General features: G+C 48.1%; 2 protein-coding genes across 18 annotated transcripts in view; both read left to right on the top strand.

The window, feature by feature from the left end:
• Positions 1-4,535, top strand: part of LOC111924796 (alpha-2-macroglobulin-like protein 1) — a 33,474-nt gene extending 28,939 nt beyond the window's left edge. For all 4 annotated transcript variants that reach the window (XM_086882427.1, XM_086882430.1, XM_086882428.1 and 1 more), the window contains 9 exons: positions 369-531; positions 1,173-1,390; positions 1,573-1,788; positions 2,271-2,395; positions 2,758-2,848; positions 3,314-3,382; positions 3,594-3,696; positions 3,789-3,830; positions 4,209-4,535. In XM_086882427.1, the coding sequence (XP_086738553.1) occupies positions 369-531; positions 1,173-1,390; positions 1,573-1,788; positions 2,271-2,395; positions 2,758-2,848; positions 3,314-3,382; positions 3,594-3,696; positions 3,789-3,829 (1,026 nt within the window). In that variant the 3' untranslated portion in view covers position 3,830; positions 4,209-4,535. The remainder of the gene's footprint in view (positions 1-368; positions 532-1,172; positions 1,391-1,572; positions 1,789-2,270; positions 2,396-2,757; positions 2,849-3,313; positions 3,383-3,593; positions 3,697-3,788; positions 3,831-4,208) is intronic.
• A 2,540-nt stretch (positions 4,536-7,075) lies between these two features.
• Positions 7,076-18,916, top strand: part of LOC111925752 (alpha-2-macroglobulin-like protein 1) — a 27,198-nt gene continuing 15,357 nt past the window's right edge. For 3 of the 14 annotated variants that reach the window (XM_086882421.1, XM_023922287.2, XM_086882418.1), the window contains exons 1-15: positions 7,865-8,034; positions 8,438-8,537; positions 9,143-9,326; positions 10,228-10,390; positions 10,948-11,000; positions 12,929-12,949; positions 13,421-13,592; positions 13,993-14,077; positions 15,373-15,484; positions 15,774-15,888; positions 16,282-16,391; positions 16,885-17,052; positions 17,287-17,517; positions 18,173-18,236; positions 18,608-18,753. In XM_086882421.1, the coding sequence (XP_086738547.1) occupies positions 8,016-8,034; positions 8,438-8,537; positions 9,143-9,326; positions 10,228-10,390; positions 10,948-11,000; positions 12,929-12,949; positions 13,421-13,592; positions 13,993-14,077; positions 15,373-15,484; positions 15,774-15,888; positions 16,282-16,391; positions 16,885-17,052; positions 17,287-17,517; positions 18,173-18,236; positions 18,608-18,753 (1,743 nt within the window). In that variant the 5' untranslated portion in view covers positions 7,865-8,015. Of the gene's footprint in view, positions 7,809-7,864; positions 8,063-8,437; positions 8,538-9,142; positions 9,327-10,227; positions 10,391-10,947; positions 11,001-12,928; positions 12,950-13,420; positions 13,593-13,992; positions 14,078-15,372; positions 15,485-15,773; positions 15,889-16,281; positions 16,392-16,884; positions 17,053-17,286; positions 17,518-18,172; positions 18,237-18,607; positions 18,754-18,916 lie in introns of those variants that run through there. The other 11 variants (XR_015284907.1, XM_086882425.1, XR_015284906.1 and 8 more) reach the window with 8 other exon arrangements.

Here is an 18,916-nt window from a genome sequence, read left to right as displayed (position 1 = left end):
TGCTCAGCAGGCTACGTGTACGCATTTGCAATTGTGTGGTTTTGCTGTTGTTGCGTTTGGACTGGGAAAGTAAGACACAGTGGTGTTATTCCCACAGAAAAGGTGTTCATTTCATTGAGAGAGCACTGCTGAAGCCCAAAACCAGCTCGAGGGGGGAGCTCTGTCAAGCACCCTCCACCAAGGGCTGAAGACACTGCTACTGGTGCTGCACTGACACAGAGAGTGCAGGACCGAGCACAGTCACCTGAATGAATGAATGAATGGGCTGCTTTCTGTGCTGGCATGTGCCACTGCATGCTTCTGCCTGTGTCCCAGGCTCTGCCTGGCTGACAGGGGTTTGTGTGTGACCGTGCTCCTCTCTCCTGCAGAGCACAGTGGTGCGCAGGGCTCTGGGCTGCATCGCTCCTGCCCTCCCCAAGGCTGCCAGCACCTACACCCAGGCCCTGCTGGCCTACACCTTTGCCCTGGCTAAGGACTCTCAGCGCACCCAGGAGCTCCTTGATGTGCTTGGCCGAAAGGCGATCAGAGCAGGTACGGGGGCCTCAGTGCCAGGGGAACACCAGAGAAGGGACCTTTCTGAGCCCTCGGTAATGTGCAGCCTGGGAGGAGCACAGCCTCACCCTCTAGGCCCATCACTAGGAAAAGTTTTAGACATCCCTTGAGTGAGCTCACAGCGTGAGCCAACACTGCCAACACTGTGGTGTGGGTGCTGATTTCCTTCAGATTCTCTCGCCCTTTTCTGGTACCTGAAGTGGAGGTCGGGGTTTGGGAGACTTGGGAATTCTTGTGCAGGACTGCAAAATGCCTGAGAGGAAAGCAAGCTGCCCCATGTCTTGCTAGTCCCTGACCCTCAGGGCTGGCCAGTGGACAGCTGGCTAGTATCATGTAGTGGACCTGGCAAACAAGGCAATACAGAATTTGGACAACTGGGAGGAAATGCATATGCAGATTATTGGCATATTAGTTTTTGTATGTCACCTTGGTGTGGAATACGGAGTGTTAGGTATTGCAAAATACATAGGTTTTCAGCTGTCCTGGGGATGTGATTATCCAGCCAAAAGGTGTTTACCCAATGGTCTCTGCAGACACAAGCTGCTGCATCTAGGAGACTAGGCCACAGGAGTTCTTCCCTGGCATCCTTCAAGGTTCCCTCTACTGCCTTCCTTTCCCAGATGGGCAGATCCACTGGAGTCAGACCTCATCCAAACCCAGAACCAGTACCAGCCCTTGGTCACAGCCAATATCCACGGATGTGGAGCTGACAGCCTACATCCTCTTGGCCCTGCTCTCCAAGCCAAATGTCACAGAGTCTGACCTCACCACAGCCTCTGGCATCGTGGCCTGGCTCACCAGGCAGCAGAATGCCTATGGAGGCTTTGCCTCAACACAGGTAACTCATGGCCAGGGGAGGGGATGTTTCTTGAGAAAGAACCTCTGCAAGATATGCACACAATGTGTGCAGGTGTAAATGCTTTGGGCAGAGGTGCCCTTGGATATGGAGGTCCTCAAGATTCTGATATCAAGTGTCTCTGGATGTCAGAGATGCAAATGTAATTGTGTTTTCCTTTTCAGGACACAGTAGTGGCCTTGCAGGCATTGGCTAAATATGCAGCACTGACACACAGCGCACAGGGGGATGCAGAAGTGAGGGTGAGGTCTCATGGAGGCTTTGGGAAGAAGTTCCAAGTCTCCCACCAGAACCGGCTGCTGGTGCAGGAGGCAGCACTGACAGAGGTCCCGGGCAAGTTCTTGGTGCAGGCCCACGGCAGCTGTTGTGTCTTTACTCGGGTAGGTTCCCACAGACCCTGCTCTGACCACCCTCATCTCCTCATCTTGTCTAACATCATCACTCTGTTGCACCTCTGTGGGAGGAAATGTGCATTGACTGTGCTTTAATCCCAGCCTGGTGCCAATGCAATAAACCTGTGTGTGGGAGGAAACGGACAGGACCTGCCCAAATACAAGGACCATGATGATTCCATGGCTCTCAAGAGTACTGGAAGACGAAAATGTTTTATAGTGGTCCCACTGCTGTGTGCCTGACTTGCACAGTCTCAATTGAAAGTTTGAGATGGAGCCCATGGAAGGTTTCCAATCTGAGTGACCTTTATTTTGGGTACTGGAATGAATGTGCTTACTGCATATCATTTATCCGTTCACTGTCTGGGTACAATCTTGAGGAGTTGAGTAGCCAGTGAAAAAAAAGGTGTCATAGATGATATCAAACAAATTATCAATGTCTTAGTCTGTCTTTTTGTCTCTCCCTGCAGATGGTGCTGAGGTACAACACGCCCTCCCCACAAGACTCAACATCCTTTGCCTTGCAAGTGAAAACTGAGCCTGTCAACTGCACCGAGGACAATACACGCTCTGTTACTGTCCATGTCGATGTCAGGTGACTCTAAAGATCTTGTCCCACTTGAGAAGGAAAGCTGGGCATGGCTGGAGAGCTGAGGGGTGCTTCTTGGCTGCAGGGGAGGCACCAGGCAGTTTCAGCAGGAGGGCCAGATGGAGAGCCTTGGCTCTTGCTGGGAAGAGGTGTGCAGTAGTCAGCTCAGACTGGGGATGCTCAGAGCAGTGCAGCCATCCTCTGCATCCTGTGAGAGGGAGCAGTGACTGCCTCAGCCCCAGCCCTGGCTGGGCTGTCTGCCTCAGGGCACTGCACACAGGGGTTGGTGGTAAAGGGAAGGGAAAGCTAGGAGAGACTCTCTTTTAATGCTGTCCCCCGGAGACTCTCTTTTTAATCTTCTCCCTCAGGTACAATGGGAAGAAACCTACTTCCAACATGGTGATTCTTGAGGTGTCCTTACTGACTGGATTTGCCCTGGCTCCAGGATCTGGGATGTCTGTAAGAAATGTGGAATCAGGATGGGGATGTGGTGTCAGTGGGACTATCTATGCCCAAGGAGAGGAGAAGGCTCATGGCAAGGCTGCATGGAAAGGTTGAATGGGAAGGTTGCATAGGAAGGTGTTGCCTTCCTTGACCAATCTCACCATCCCTTCCCCCCTGCCACACAACGAACTTGGACACATGCTGTTGGCTCTTTCTTTGAGTCTTGAGGACAGTGATACTTCTGGCCTGATCAGCTTAGCATATCCCTGTTAGCTAAGTAGCCCAGGCTCTTGTCCTTGGGGTTTGCAGGAGCTGGGTGGCCCTGCAGGGAGATCAGCCTGAAGAGATGAGCCCAAAATACATTTGGAAGTGAGTGAATGAGAACCTGCCCACTCAAACTTAGATGAACCTTGTTGGGATGTCTGAGACTTTCCTTTCAAAAGGCAAAACTAAATTGCTTCCTCCTCTTTCCTGTCCTAGCTGCAGCATGGGCACTCTGTGAGAAGAACTGAGAAAACACAAGAAGGTGTTGCCATTTACTTGGACAAGGTAATGTCTGTGCTGCTAGAGAAGCTGTAGGAGTGGAGGGCACTGCCAGAGTTGTTGGGAGAATCCAGGACTGGATCAGGATACTCAATATTCATCTTGAAATTCAGTGTTTGAATCTACAGAGTTGTTATTGTCAGTTAGTAGGATAAAGTTCAGATGAGGAATAAAAAGAACAGCTCGTAAGTAAACAGTCATTTACTCTCTTCCCCAGCTGAGCCATGTCTCTGACACATACATCCTGCATCTGGAGCAGGAGATTGAGGTGACCAACCTGAAGCCAGGCCATGTCAGGGTCTATGACTACTACAACCCAGGTCAGTGTGGAACCATGGGGTGCCAGGGCTGCCTGGCTGTTTGCACTTGGCTCTGTGCAAGGATAACTTATATCTCTCCTGTTCTGTTGCAGAGGAGCAGGCCCTGGCTGACTATAACATCTTCTGCATCTGAGGTAGGTGCAAATCCCCTCCTCAGCCCCCTGTGCAGACCTAGCAGCCTTTTAATGCTTCCTCTGCACCCCACCCACTTCTGTGTCCCACTGGAGCCCTGAGTATCTCTGATTCAGCATGTTCCCTTCATCTAGGACTGTATCTGAAGCTCACTAAGCAGAATTTGTGGTACTGGTTTCAGCTTATTATATTTGGGTATGGAGAGTTTCTCTTTCTGGGGAGGAACTGAAGTAAAACAAAGATACTGGATCAAACAAAAAAAAACCCTTTCCTTTCCTTCACTACCTTAGTGAGAGCTTGTGCTCCCTAGCTGTTAGCATCCCAAAGTTAATAATTTGGGTCATATTATTTTTCTCTCTCTTCTGCTCTTATTCCTCCAGGGACTTGGATTGCTTCCTTACTGTCCACTGCTTCAGCTCCCAGGGATCCCACTAGTGCAAGATGCCTTAGGACAGAGGGGCTGCTGCATTATTGCTCCTGGTGTAATGAGATCTGTGTCATCTGGAAAGGCACATCTCAGGCTTGGGATTTTGGTGCTGGGACACATCTCAGGCTGGATTTCAGGACTAACTTCGGCCTAACCTATGCTGCCCATCCTGACAGCCATTACCTGGTGATTTTTTTGGGGTGTCTGATTAATTCTGATTGTTTTAATCCAGGGATTTTCTTGCTTGTAAAAATAATAAAAATAAAATACAAATCACAAATCTGGGTAGTGTGGTGTGTGTTTGGACTCTGTGACAGAGTTTACCCGGGAAGAGTGGGCAGAAGCAATTCTGTATCTGAGCCATGTCACTGGCATTTATTTCCTGGAGCACTGGATTCTCCTCCAGCAGTGCTGTGCAGCCGCCAGTGTGGGGTGAGGACTCCTAGTCCTGTGTGCAGACTGAGCTCACTGAGCATCATCTACTGCACACAGATGTAGCTGAGCCATAAGGTCTTGGCTGCTGGGGCACTTTATGTGGGTGTAAATCTACCCTGCTGTGTACCTCACAGACTGACTCTGTCCTCCTGGCATAGAAAGCAGAAAGGGAGTGATTTTAGCTTCTGCACCTCCTGTGGAGCTGGATCTTGCTCAGGACAAGTCAAACATGAGTTGTCAGGATGGGGTGGTGCCCTGGGGTTGAACTCCCTGCTAATGAGTGAGGAAAGTGAGCAGGGTCTTTGCCACATTACAAGGAGCTGGACCGGCAATTCAGCAGCCAAAGAGTGTGCGAAAATTCAACATCTATCACTGCTTTTTAAAATCAAACTTCACAATTAAATGCTGGTGATCACAGATCTTTTAGGTTGACAGTGACATGTCTCTGTATAAACAGGTAGATCTCCACAGACCCTCCCTAGAGCTGGCTGTAAGAGTGTGATGGGTAAATGCAAAGGCAGGCTTAAGAGAGGATGGTCTGGAAGAGAGGTGAAGGTTGAGGGTCAGGGTTTGGTTACAGCCCTGGAAGCTCTCCACACACTGCAGCACGGCTGGGATTTGTGCTGGTTTAATGGGAGGGATTTGGAACTTTGTGTTTAAATTTTCACTATGATGCTCCAGAGTAATCCTGAAGAGTCAGCAAGTCCTGTCTGTGAGACAAAGACATGAGCATTACAAGTTTTTTGTATAAGAGTGAGCACACTGAGATATGCCAGCAAGGCAGGCTGCTGACAGCCTGCTCTGTGCTTCATGTGCAGTTTAGTAGGGCTGGAATGAAAGCATGAGCTCAGCACAGCAGCTGGATGGTAGCAATACCTTGTACAGTGTCAGAAGTGGCTGAGCTGATATTACAGGTGCCACTTTCTCTTCTTGCCTTTTTGTTTAAACAGGTTTAAACAAAGCTTTTAAAAAAAATACTGTTTAAACTTTTCATTCTCTCTTTATTCAATTTCCTCAGTAGTCCATGAGCAATGCAGATCTCAACTCTGCAGATCAGAATTTTTGATTACTTTCTTTCAAACTTTTAAAAAACACTTTGCAAATATTTCTGCTTTTTTTTGCAAATGTCTTCTCTCCCCCTTGCCTTTACCACTGGCAAAGTCTGTCCTTGCTGCTATCAAAAAGCAGAACTGGAGCCAGCCAGGTCTGCAGCTGGCACTGGTACTTGAGAGTACATTGCCTAGAGCTTGGAGTCTTGCAGAGAGGGAGGAACTCCACCTATCACTGCCAATGCCACCATGTTCTTATAATCTGTTTTGCAGAGCTTAGTACAGCACTGGTCTGAGAAAAATCCCCAGCATAGAGGTTTCTTGGGAAAACAACTTTCTGTGGTGGTTATAACACAGAGGAATCCAACCTACCCCTTGCTGACAGCATGAGGAGTAGCTCATGCAGGAGCCCATTATTGCAGAAGGAGGTCACACACAACCCCTTGCTACTCCTATGTGTGTTTACACAGTCTGTGTAAAAATTACACATAGTGTCATTTTTGACTCAATAATCCATTGTAATTTCTATTCCACTTTCTTAACAACTGTTCTGTGTCCTTTAAAATGTTCTTTATGTGATCTAAACAGTAATACCTGTGATGTCTGGCTACTAGAGAGCATTTGGAAGGAGGTGGTTGTCTTCCAAGAGAATTTAGACAGGGAAAAAACCACTTTTGTACAAAACACATTGATTTCTCTCTGGCTTAAACATCCCCTTCTCTGCTTAGAGCAGCAGATGTCAAACATCCCAGTCATTTTTTTATCCTTCACAAAATTGAGGGGTTGTGGTGATTCAGGCTTACATTTAGCTCGTGATCAGCTCACAAGCTGGCCTCCAGGGACACAGATCCCCTATGGATGTGCCTCCTGCCTGTCTCTGGGCCAGGTGATGAGTGGATCTGTGGGCTGGGGAAGGATCTTAGCACAGGACAGCACCCAGGTACTGAGTGCCCTGTCACCAAGTCCCAGGGGGTGCAGAGCCCTGCTAAGAGGTGTTCCCCAGTGCCTCCTGCCCACCAGCAACTGGACGCTGTGCTGGTGGTGGGAAATGGAGATAGGACTGAGGCAGATGAATCACACACACACCAAGCCTGCTGCTGTGTTTTTGTTGCTCCTACATTTATTTAATCCTGTTTCATTGGGAGTTGGACTAGACTGGGTGCTCACTTTCCAAACAGTGCCAAGGCCAGCACTTCAGAGGTATTCACATGTCTGCTCTCACAGAACAGCTGCTGGAGTCAGCAGGAGTCAGGACACTCAATTCCTTTGCCATTGTGAGCCCCTGTGCTGTCATTTGGGATCTGGCTGTCCCCTGGAACTGCTGTGGATCTACTGTGAACAAACAAATGTCAGCTGGGATTGTTCAACAGGCACTGCCTGTACTTTCTGAGACCCATGGAAAGAAATGAAGGGCAGCTTAGTGTCAGAGAATGATTCATGTTCTTGCTCTGGTTCCTGTTTTCTTGTTTGTCCAGGTGCATTTATACATTTTTCCCAACTGCTGGCACCAGCAGCTCTGTCCTGAACAAAACCCAAGAGAGGGAAAGGAGAGAGAGGAGTTGTATCTGCCCATTATACATGTGTACATGAATGGGTAAAAGAAAGCCTCAAAACCCAGTTTCCTTGTTATGGTCAGTCTGTACTAAAGCAAAGGAAAACATTGCTAGGCCCTACACGTTTAAGAGCTCAGATTGGTACTGACAAATAAATTAGTGGTACATTTTTATATGAAATGAACTTGATACTAAAATTGAATTACTTCTTATTTTGAGAATAAGTAGTTTCAAGAACCAGATTCTCTTTTCAATTATGGTATGATACTCAGGGAAAAGTTCAGTACAATCAGTGGACTAACATATATAAAATTAGCATGTGGAAAGAAGGCCTCAAACCAGATAGTGTGTGTTCCCATGCTCAAGCACAGCCTTTTGGTAGCTAGACAAGACCCTGTAGGACTTCATCCATGCCTATTTTGACCTGCCTAACCAATGTTTAGCCCTCATTTCCTCCACTGGTGAGGGTGTAGGTTGGCCTTGAACTGGAGCACAGAGCAACGTGATACAGCTGGGGTGAGTTGCAGCTGTTGAATTTTCTCTTCAAACTCAAATACCCATAGGGCAGAGGCAAGGTGAGGATTTCAGCCCTGTTTGCTCCCTGTGCTTTCCCTCTATGTGAAGGAGAACTGTGCAAATATACAGAATTTGTACAAAGCCTGATCTCCATTTCAGGACTGAGACTTCCCTTGGGTGCTACAGACTCAGAAAGCCTGGGACAGTATGACCACAAGAGTTCACAGTGAGCTCCAGCTGGGTGCATGTGCCACGTGGGTCATGGGACAATCCAGCCAGAGGCAAAACAATGGGACTTGGGCTGCAACTGGCCCAGGGAGCAGGGGCAGTGCAGTGAACAGGAAACAGGCTGCTGGTTAGCAAAATAAAAGGCACATTTGTCTGAATGATGCTGGTCCATCCACAGGGGAGTAGGAGAGAAGTGAGGCTGGAGTCCAGAAGGACTTGGATTGGCTGGGGAACATCCTGAATGGTACAACCCTGTGCCTGTGGCACTATAAATGCAGGAATGAGGTGGAGGGAAGGAAACCTTGGGTATTTGTGTCTGCTTCCTGGGAGAAACAACAACAGCAGGTGTCCTGGAGACTTTGGAAGGAGAGGAGCAGCACCCTACTTTCTCTCCTGATCAGCCCTTGACAGGAATCCACCCCTTTGGGGTTCTCCCATGAAAATGTGGACTCCCTTCCTCCTGAGCTGCCTGCTCTACACCCTGAGGATAGTGGCACAACCGTAAGTGCCATTTAAAAATCTAGAGATTGATAGCTGTGAATGCTGAGGGAGATAGCAGGGAGAGAGTGTGGGACCCTGTGAGCCCCCACCTAGCCATGAGGAGGGGTGCAGAGCCTTGTTGTGAATGCAGGGCCCTCCTGGAGGTGGGAGCCTCTCTCACAGATATGGCTGCAGTACAAGAACTAGGTGAGCACTGGCGGTGGGAACAAGAGTGAGGGACTGCAGCATGAGGTGGGATGAAGGGAAAGGTGTAGGATAAAGTGAAGGGCAAATGAAAAGGGTTGCAAGGCAGGGGGGGGTAAGCAGGAGCCAATCTGCTGTCAGGGTAGCTGAGCCATGTCAAAGCAAGAAGGGCAAATTCTGTTCTGTCATCTGAAACTATTTGTCTTGTGTTTATCTGAAATGAACTCTATACCTTCCACCCCCCTGTGCAAGGTTCTCACTCTGGAAATCCATCCCAGTCTCTCCAGCAGAGCAGCACCTCCTAGTCTCAGAGAGATGGGGCTTCTGATTCTTGTTTCCTGTTTCTTCAGGCCAGCCTTTTAGTGCCAAGAACGGGCTAGAGGGCTCCTGAGATGTGATGATATCTTGTTTCCCCACTGCAGGAGGTACCTGATCATCATTCCAGCTGCCCTGCCCTACCCCTCGTCCCAGAGGGCATGCTTGGACCTTCGTGGGGTTGAAAAGCCTATTCGTGTGGCCTTAATTCTTGTGCACCCATCTGGCAACCTCAGCCTCTACCGCAAGGTCGTCCGGAACAACTGGATCTTCGAGTGCACCAGATTTCAGGTCAGAGTCATTCTTGGCAGGGACCCCTAGCTGGCAGCTCCCAGCATGCTCGTTTGCCTCTCGTCAAAGAAACAGAGAATGAGGAAGACAGAAGATAAGAGGGCTTGGAAAGGGGTGAATGCAAAAGCAGGGGCAGTGTTTAGTGGCAGGCCAGTGTCGTTGCTCCTTGGCTTTGTCTGCCTGCATGGTACTCTTCCTGTGGGATATCCTGGTGGCACACTAAGGTTCCCTGGCCAGGCAACAAAGGTATGAGGAGGATGAACAGCTTAAAAGCACCCAAATGGCAATTGTGCAGCTCATTCTCTTCCCTGAGGAGGCTGTACTGTCACGGTGTGTTGCTTGTGAATCTGTGATGCAGAAAGAGCCAGACCTCTCATCTCAGACAGCTTTCCTCATGTCTGCTTCCTCCCAAGCTTTTCTTTCTGGGATTGAAAATGTCCTGGAGGACTAGGAAACATATGGGAGGGTATACACACAAGCTCAGCACAAACCTTTCTTATTTGTCAAACTCATGATCCTTATTTTCTTAGTTTGCACTGATAAGAGGGGATTTCAGTCTCTGTCACGCACACACTCTAGGAAACAGAGCTCTCATCACCATAGACCTTTCCATCCCTTGAGTTAAGCCTTCTCCATGCAGATTCTAACAGTGATCCCATGACGGAGTAAACAAAATTTCTGTGTCAGAGCAAACTCCTTTTTCTCTTGTCCAAGATCTATCCCAGCTGCTAAGCGTTGTCCCCTGTGCTTCCACAGACGCAGCCTTCAGCCAGGGAGGGGACACACTATGCTGGCCTCCAGAGTAAGATGGCAAAGAGCCTGGCCTTGCAGTGCAGTTGAAGTGAGAAGAGCACTGCTCTGATGCCTGCTGACCTAGTGGCTCTCCTCTTTTGTGTCCCAGGTGCCCCGACCTTCTGGCAGTGAGGAGGTGGCCACTGTGCACCTGTACATCTCCAATGGTCACTACTTCAGTGCAAGTGAAGAGAAAAAGGTCCTGATCCGCAGGGCTGGAACAGGCACCTTCATTCAGATGGATAGGCCCATCTATAATCCAGGACAGACAGGTGAGCAATGCAGGAGCACCCTGACACTGCCTTGATCCTCCCAGGCTTTGTTCCCAATTTCCTGTGAGCAGAGCGCTGAGCACTTTGTGCCTTGTGGCCTCCATGGGGACAGAGGGGAACCGCTGCCTTCTGCAGTGAGGTATCCATGACCCATGCTTTAGCAGCAGGAGGGGCCTGGGAGGGGAGGCCTCACATGCTCTAGGAGCAGAGCAGCTTGGAAAAGGGAGCAGACCTAAACATGGTCTTCTTGGCCAGGGCCAGGTAGGAGTGGTCTGCTTACACTGCAGACAAGGAAATGTAAGGGTAACCCTGGGTGTTACCCTTTCCCGTGGTGGTAACCATGGGAAAACCCCTAAATTGTGCTGCTGCCACGTGTTTGGGGCAAGCGGAGGTGAGTGGGGCTGAGCAAAAAGGGTAAGAGGGGCTGCAGGACAGGCATGGGGCTGCCAATAGGACTGGGTGTGGAGCTAGGGTTCTGGGGTGAGACAAGTGCTGGGCAAGTCTGTTCCCATGTGCCCTCTGTCTGCAATGTGCTTTACTTCATTTTCTCCCTCCAGTGAAATTCAGGATTGTGACACTGACTGAAGATTTTGTTCCTGTTAACAGCAAGGTAAAGCCTAAGTAGAGGCAAGGAAGTCTCCAGGCTTCAGATGGTGCTGCTTCCTCTACCAGCCCCAAGCCAGGGAGGCTGGAACAGTCCCGACACCCAGGGTGGCCAGTGCCACCCTGGAGTAAACCACATTTGAGCACAAATTCCTGTTGGTTGATGGCTCTGCTATTGCTCTCATAGGATGGCTGCTGGTTGATGGGAGGGTTGGATGGTATTTGGGGAGTGTGCCAGCATTCCCAGCTAGCTGAGTTAGCTGAGTGGACATGCCCTTGCTAAAAAAGCAGGCAGGGCTTCTGGGGACCAGTCTGTGGGTTGCTGGCCATAATTATCAGGCAAAATTGTCTACAGACTTTGCTGGGCATGAAGATCTTCTCCTAGAGCCCTGGAAAGCTCAGTGATTTGTGCAGTGTGTGTCACCTGAGGGTGGCAGAAGAGCCTGAACTGAGCTGCAAATTTTTAAGAAAAATTAATTAATATGAGGATGGATACACAGGAAGTGATCATAAAATAAGAGGGGAGAAAACAGTATAACCAAATTATATTGACTTGCTGCTGGCAGCAGCCCACTGTCCACATGTCAAGGGAGTGAGAAGTTGCCAGAGACTTGCATATGTGGTAGCCAGGAAACTGCAGGGCTTTTGCCTTTCTCCAGTAAGCAATTATATCTGCAGCCAGCAGCTATAGCTATTTCACTCCTCAGTCCTCAAGAAGATTTAAGGAGAGCCAACAGGAATTCATGCCATGACAATTAAATCTGAAGGGTATGCATTAGGGGACTTGGATCAAATCCTTTTAGACAAAAATAAAGGGAGAGATCTTTCCAGCTTCTTTATTGCTGACTTAATTTCCTCTTTTTTTTTGGCTATTGGTGTGATCCTAGCATCAAATAAATACTCCTTTCTTCTCCCCAGAGGGAAGGCATATATCTTATATTAATTAGATAATAAAGTATAAATAATGCATTTGCTTCCATGCCTACAGTTGGTTCATGTACATATTTGACTGTAAATGGTTGATGTCTGTGTGTGAGTATAAACAAATTAACATTGTAACATGTTCTGTTAATTATGGTGTGATGAAAATTTAGAGCCATCATGTTTAGCCCAAGCTATTATAAAGCTTTAGTCCATCACAGCATTAAAGGTATAACGCCTGGTTTGTAAATTAGATGAGTTGAAGTTAATATGGATGCTGTTGACCAGCAGGTTAACCTGCACAATTTTTTATTTAAACGAAAGCAGAGTTACCCCTGATAACTTGTATGAAAGCTTAGAATGATGGATAATGTGAATTACATGTCAGTTGCATGTTTACAGCCTGGTTAGTCTCCCAAGCCCTGTTCCTGCCTCATTATGCTTTGTGCTCCAAAATTAGGCACCAGTACTGCTCCCTGGATGATAGATGCAGTGATATAAGAACAAACAGAGAATTAATGGGCCTAGAAGGGCTCAAGTGTGTCCTCCTTTGTCCCTCCCAGTTACTGTCAGTTGCAGTCAGCATTGACTCCCAGCCTTACCTCCTGCCAGGGATTTTAAAGGAAGATGTGTGGATTATTCTTCCTATAGGTGATGCAGTTTTGCTAGTTATTGGGATATATGTTACAAAACTGAGCCCATTTAATATTTGTGAACTTGGGATGATGGTATTTGAGAGTCTTCCTGCTCTTCCCCATTATATTACAGCAAATTCTAGTTTTCATGGTTGTAGAATACCTATCAAAATGCATCTTAAATATTCAGGGATCAAAAAACAAATCTGAAGAATAGCATAGATTTTTACTATTCCTTACTATTCGAAAGCAATGGTCCTGCTTTCAGTAGGATTCTTGTATCATAATGTTTGTCACAGTACAGGGTGGGTAAGAGAAGTTTATATGCAGGTTGCTATGTCATGCCAATTTTTGACAGCGCTGTCTGTTTGCTTTGCAGTACTCCATGGTGGAAATCCAGGTGGGTGTTCCAGACTCCTCAGATGTTGTGAGGAAAGGTATTTCAGTATGGATAGTACCTAGGATGCTGTCTTACTGATTCAAGTTACTTTTCTTAGGCTCTATGCATGCACATTCTCTGTCCAAATGCTTCTTGTTATCAGGACTTGATGATACAAATGGTTTGATTTCATCCATTTCTACGTTCAGGAATGCCAGTCAGGCTTTAGCTAATATTTACAACTCATCTTTACTGGAGACTGGAGAGTCTAAATGTCCCATACCTTCTTTTTCTGTGGCTCAACAGAGCAGAGTAAACCTGGGTGGGTTGGGTTCACCTCTGCTGGTGCTTCAGCATCACCATCTGAGCTGAAACTGGCAGGATCCTGAGAAAGCCTCTGAAATGTCTGATGCACCTTTGAATCCAGTGGGCTCTGGGTAGAGAATATCAAGCATTGCTGATGACTGCCTCTTTCCTTCCCTTGCACCACAGGACCCGAACCAAAACCGCATTGGCCAGTGGCTGGACGTGAGACCAAAACAGGGCATTGCAGATCTCTCTTTCCAGTTAGCTGCTGAACTCTCCCTGGGGACGTACACCATCCGTGCACAGTCCTTTAAGTCCAGCTCAGTCCAGTCCAGTACCTTTAAGGTGGAGGAACATGGTAAGGAAAATGGAGAAAGGGATGGAAGAAGTTGCTTGTTTGTCACTTGCCTGTCTGTATAACAGTGTAAAGCCAAATATTGTAAAATAGGGTTTACTGACTGTGAGCTATGACTGAACACAAACCTGTGGACAGCATCAGAAATGAACACAAGGGAGATTGTGCTGGAGATTGCTGGAGAAGGTATCTTCTGGCAGACTGAGAATAAACTAAAGACCTCTGCAAGAGTGTTGGGGGAAAAAAAAAGGGGATTCTTTCTTTGGTTTCCCTGATTTTTAATTAATGCTTGCTTTTACCTCATTAACATGTTCCTTCATGGGAACATACTCTTCCCTTTTGGGATCCTGCACCCAGGTATTCTTTTGCCCTTGATGGAGTAAATCTGAGGTTTTTGTTCCAGTGTTGCAAAAATTTGATGTTTTCTTCGAGGGACCAGCTCAGATTTATGCTTCAGATAAAACCTTCCCACTGCAAGTGTGTGGCAGGTAAGGAGAATGTTCAGGGGAAAGGAAAGATTCTATCAAAACTGTGTCTCTACTTCCATATCTTATCTTTTCAATCCATCAAAGAGAAGTGGCTCAAGAAGGGCGAATTCATAGGGCCATTCCTTTAGGAGAATCCCAAATAGTTCAAGAGTCAATCTAATGGGTTCTTCCTTGGGGAAGAGGTACCTCAGCCACACATGAGAGAACATCCAGCTATAGGGAGACTTGCCCTAGCAACAGATACCCTCCTCTGGAAAATGTCTGTCCAGCATTGAAAGATCTTATGTGGGAAAAACACCAGATATGGGCCAGATATGTTGAGGTAAAGGAGCAGGAGCTGGCATTTCTCTAGGAGTTCGTGCCTTTCCTTCTCACTTACATGCTACTGAACTTACTGCCTTCTTAGGCCCAGTAGATAAATTTCTCTAGTTGTGGTTATCAGCAAAAAATGAGCAGATGAGGGTGGGAAGGAGGGCAGGACCTCTGACAGTATAAACACAAAGAAGGGAGGACAATGAGCTCAAAAGCACTCAAGATCTGCTGAGCTCATTTGTATTTGGGGCTGCATTATCTAGAGACTTTTGGTGTCTCTCTTGCCACTGACTGGTCTGACATAATTTCTCATTAATTTGGACAGTTACAATCAGGTCATATGAGGCTGTAGTAGTAAATGGTACACACCTCTCTACATCACCAGGATGGGTCACAAATGCCATATTTTTACTGATACCATCAGGAGCATTGCTCCAAAGGGCAGGTCAGAGAGGAGTCAAAGCAAGGAAAGGCAGCAAAGCAGGCAGAGGAAATACCAAAATGTCTAAATCATCAGAGCAGGTCTGATGATGGAAACAAGAGCCCTGATCATGAGATAAGCCCATAGTGAGGCAAGTCTGAGGTCACTCTTTGGCTCTATTACTGATATTTGCTGTTGCTGTCTGCAGGGACACCCGTTTCTGCTGCTTTCCCCCCCTCAAACTAATATCTTCACTGAGTGGATAAATCAGGTCCACTCTCTGTGTCTACCTGCAATTCCAGGATAGCAGGTGCCCAGAAGTGGGAGAACTCCAGAGGGTGTGTGTCTGTTCCTGTCCATTTCTGACTATGTTCCTTTGTTTCTACATCTGTTGGATGCCAGACCACACTATTGCATTCCCAAAGTAGTCAAAGTGATACATTTTAAGTTGAGCCTGCCTGCTGGCCAGCTGCAGTAAGACCTTTGTCACAAAAGGCACCTGTGTGCTGGACAGAGCACGCAGTGGTGCTGCCCAGAAGCCCCTGTGGTGTTTTCCCTGCAGGTACAGTTATGGGAAAGCAGTGCGAGGGACCATGCACGTGACGCTGTGCCAGAAAGCAAGGAGGTGGCTCCAGAATGCCAGCAAGGACATCTGTAGGGAATACAGCGGTCCTGTGAGTAAAATCCTGGAAGGAATATGGGCAGTAAAACAAGCACCACCCAGGATGAAGTGTCAGGGGCTGAGTGAACAGAATGAACTGCTCAGAGCCCTGTCCAGTCTGACCTTGAATGTTTCTGGGGATGAAGCATCCACCACCTCTCTGGGAAACATTCCAGTGTTTCACGAGTTCTGCATTATTATTTATTGTAGTTGATAGTTATGACAGAATGGCTAATCCCTTGTACTTCTGACCCCTTCCCTTCTCCCCAGCCCCAGATAATACCCATCACTCCCTATTGCAGACGGCGAGCAATGGGTGTTTCACCCCTTCTGTCAGCACATCCATCTTCAATCTGACTCCCAGCCAGGAAGACAACAAACTTTATGCAGAAGCCTCTCTCCTGGAGATGGGCACAGGTACGCAGGGGCTCAGCAGGGCAGGTACAGGGGCAAGAGGAACCATTCTGGGGGTTTGAGGGTCAGAGAGGGCACACATCCCCCTCTCCTCCTCCCTGCTGCTGGGATCATCACAGGACATGGAGAGCTACTCTGCCAGCAGCAGGAGGATGGGGAGTGGCTGGGAACTGGATGAGTGGTGTGGGTCCATGAGGCTACAAAGAGGCTTGCAGACAGCTTACCTAAAGAAGGAGCTGCCACAGGAGAAGCCTCTAAACCTTGAAGAATGCTGGTGTTGGGAAGTTTCAGATGCTCTGCTCAGAGGGGATGGGAATAACAAAGTGAGATTAAACTACAGTGCAGTAATCACCTCTGGTACTGATCCTGCTTCCCTTGCACTCTGCATCCCAACAGGGGTGCAGATCAACACCTCCAGCCAAATCCTCATCTCCAGGACAGCTGCAAGGGCAGTATTTGAGACACCCAATGAATATTACATCCCTGGAGTACCATACAGGGGAAAGGTGATTTTGTACCCTTGCTTTTTTGCTCCCTGTCATTTGCTAAGGAATCTGGTAAATCTGTCTGACTCAAAGCATTTCCTGCTCCTCAGACAGAGTAGGTTACCTTGCACTGTGTCACCTAGCTTGACAGTGTGGCTACTATTGCTGCATTTCAGGTTCCCTGTTGTGTTTACACCTCCAGCATCTGCTGAGAGCAATCAGTGGTGTCTCAGGAGGGATGCTGGGATGCAAGGATGTCTCAGCTGTTGGCTAGGAGAGAAACTCCTCGTGTTCTAGCCACACACACCTTTTGGAGCAGACAGATTTTAACCGTGCTCAGCTTCACATTAGAGATGAGGGAGCTGTACAATTCTCCCATTTCTCGGGGCAAGACTGAAGTCTGTAGGTGACCTACCTGGGAAGGTCTATGTTTGTCAGAGAGAGGAAGGTTTTGGGTATGACACTGGCAGAAATATCTGACTTTGGCTTTCCTGCCTCACCTTGTTGTCACCAGATTAAGGTTCAGGATCACTATGGAACTGGTATGAAAAACAGGAAAGTTTATCTTGTGATAAGGTTCATGAGGCGTCGGTTTATCAAAACATACATCACAGATGACAGTGGAACAGCATCATTCAACCTCGACACAACTGCCTGGAACAGCTCATCAGTCTCTTTGGAGGTAAACACCACCTCTGCATATGGGAAAGTGAGAACCCTTGAGCTCTACCTGTGCTCCTTTCCCCTGCCCTGCAGCCCCCCTGCCAGCTCAGGCCTGGGCTCACCACACAGCTCTACACCAAGAGGCAACCTTGGCACCAAGCCAACAGCCTTTCCCAAACCAAGCTGATGACAGCCTAACAAAGCACTGAAGCATGCAACTCTCCATCTCTGTGTGTCTCTGGTGCCCTTTCAGGGGAGGTTCACACTGGAGGAGCTCATGCGCACTCCTCGGAGGACTGACTTCAGTTACACAAACGCTTATCATCACCTGCAGCCCTTCCATGTCACAACCAAGAGCTTCCTGGACATACATCCACCCACGGGAACACTGCCTTGTGGGCTGAAGCAGAATGTCCAGGTGACCTTCACACTCAGCAGGGATGATCTGGGAGAAGACACCAGCCGTATAAGTTTTGCATATTATGTGAGTAAGGGTAGTAGATGAGACTGGGGGGAAAGACTGCATTGACAGGAGCAGATCCCAATGAAAAGTTGAGGATATAATTTAGGTCATCCTTGGAGGGATGACAGCTAAACCTTGTTCTCAGGGGACTGGGTGAATGCTACACCTGGTAGGGCTCAGCCTGGCCACATCATGGTCCTGATGCTGGGGATTCAGTCACCACCATGGACAGGAGAAATTTTCTGTCTTTGTAGCCCATCACCCCCTTAGCCTCTGCCAAGGCTGCAGCTGGAAGTGTCTTCTCCCTTTAAAATTGGATGGGGAATCCCTTTTTCACTCTGGTTATCAAGCAGCTGCTCAGTGGAAATGGATTTTGGTTTGGCCTGGAAGCCAGCCTGCTAGAGGAGAAACACTTTAGTTATCACTCACCAACCTGCAGTGACCCCACTACCCATCCATTGTCCTCACTGAACAGACTAGACCAGAGACACCTGTGTTAAAGCTTCTTCTCCCAACTGTGATGCCTGCAAGTCTCCTCAAGTCTGGGGTTGGATTGAGCCCACAGTTAATTCTGGGGGTTTTATTTTGCTTTTGAGAGCCAGATGCACATAGGTAAGTGTGGATGTGCTCTGGTGGAAAACAGCAGTCTGCTCATCCCATGTCCCTCCTCTGGCAGGTCACTGGCAAGTCTGGAATTGTTGTCAGAGGCCAAAGGAATATCCAGATTGGGAAACTGAACAGTAAGTCATGGCAGAGAAGGGGAAAGAGTTGCACCCAGTTGGTTTCTAGGTTGGACGTGAGGCCTGCCATAGTTTCTCCCAAATTCCCTCATTCTATAGGTCTGGAGCAGCCAACAGGACAGAGGGAGGCTGAGGAAGCAACTGTGTCACCTGGAAGAGGGCAAAAAGACAGAATAAAACAATGATGGGAAGAGAGACTGGGAGGATGTAGGGGAAAATGGAGTATGTAGGCTCAGAGAATGGAGGGAGAGGGCAGGCAGTGCAGCAGCAGGAATCAATTAGACATTTTGGGATTATATGCACAAAAAGGATAAGGGCACAAGAAGGTCTTGGCGGCCTATGATGAAAATATTCTGCCTTTCTCTCTTCAGTGTTGAAGGGCTCATTCTTCATCCCTCTGACCTTCAGTGCCGACTTGTCCCCATCACCTTCCTTAGTGGTGTATGCCATCTTCCCCAACGGAGGGGTCACAGCTGACAGCATCCGTTTGGATGTTGCCTTGTGCTTCCAAAACCAGGTGAGACTCACCTCTGTGTCTGGGAGAGAGCTGATGAGCAGAAGTCAGGAGGCTTGAGGGAAGGAGATCAGATCCTTCCAAGAAAGAACTGGGCAGAAGAGATGGAAAGGGTATCTGCAGCACAGTGCCCAGGGACCAGGAAAGCTTCAGCAGCGACTTCTGA

Source organism: Cyanistes caeruleus, chromosome 3 (assembly GCF_971803275.1).
Source record: "Cyanistes caeruleus chromosome 3, bCyaCae1.hap1.1, whole genome shotgun sequence".
Lineage (NCBI taxonomy): Eukaryota > Metazoa > Chordata > Aves > Passeriformes > Paridae > Cyanistes > Cyanistes caeruleus.
Note: the sequence above shows the minus strand (reverse complement) of the source record. Positions and strands in the feature narration are given on the sequence as shown.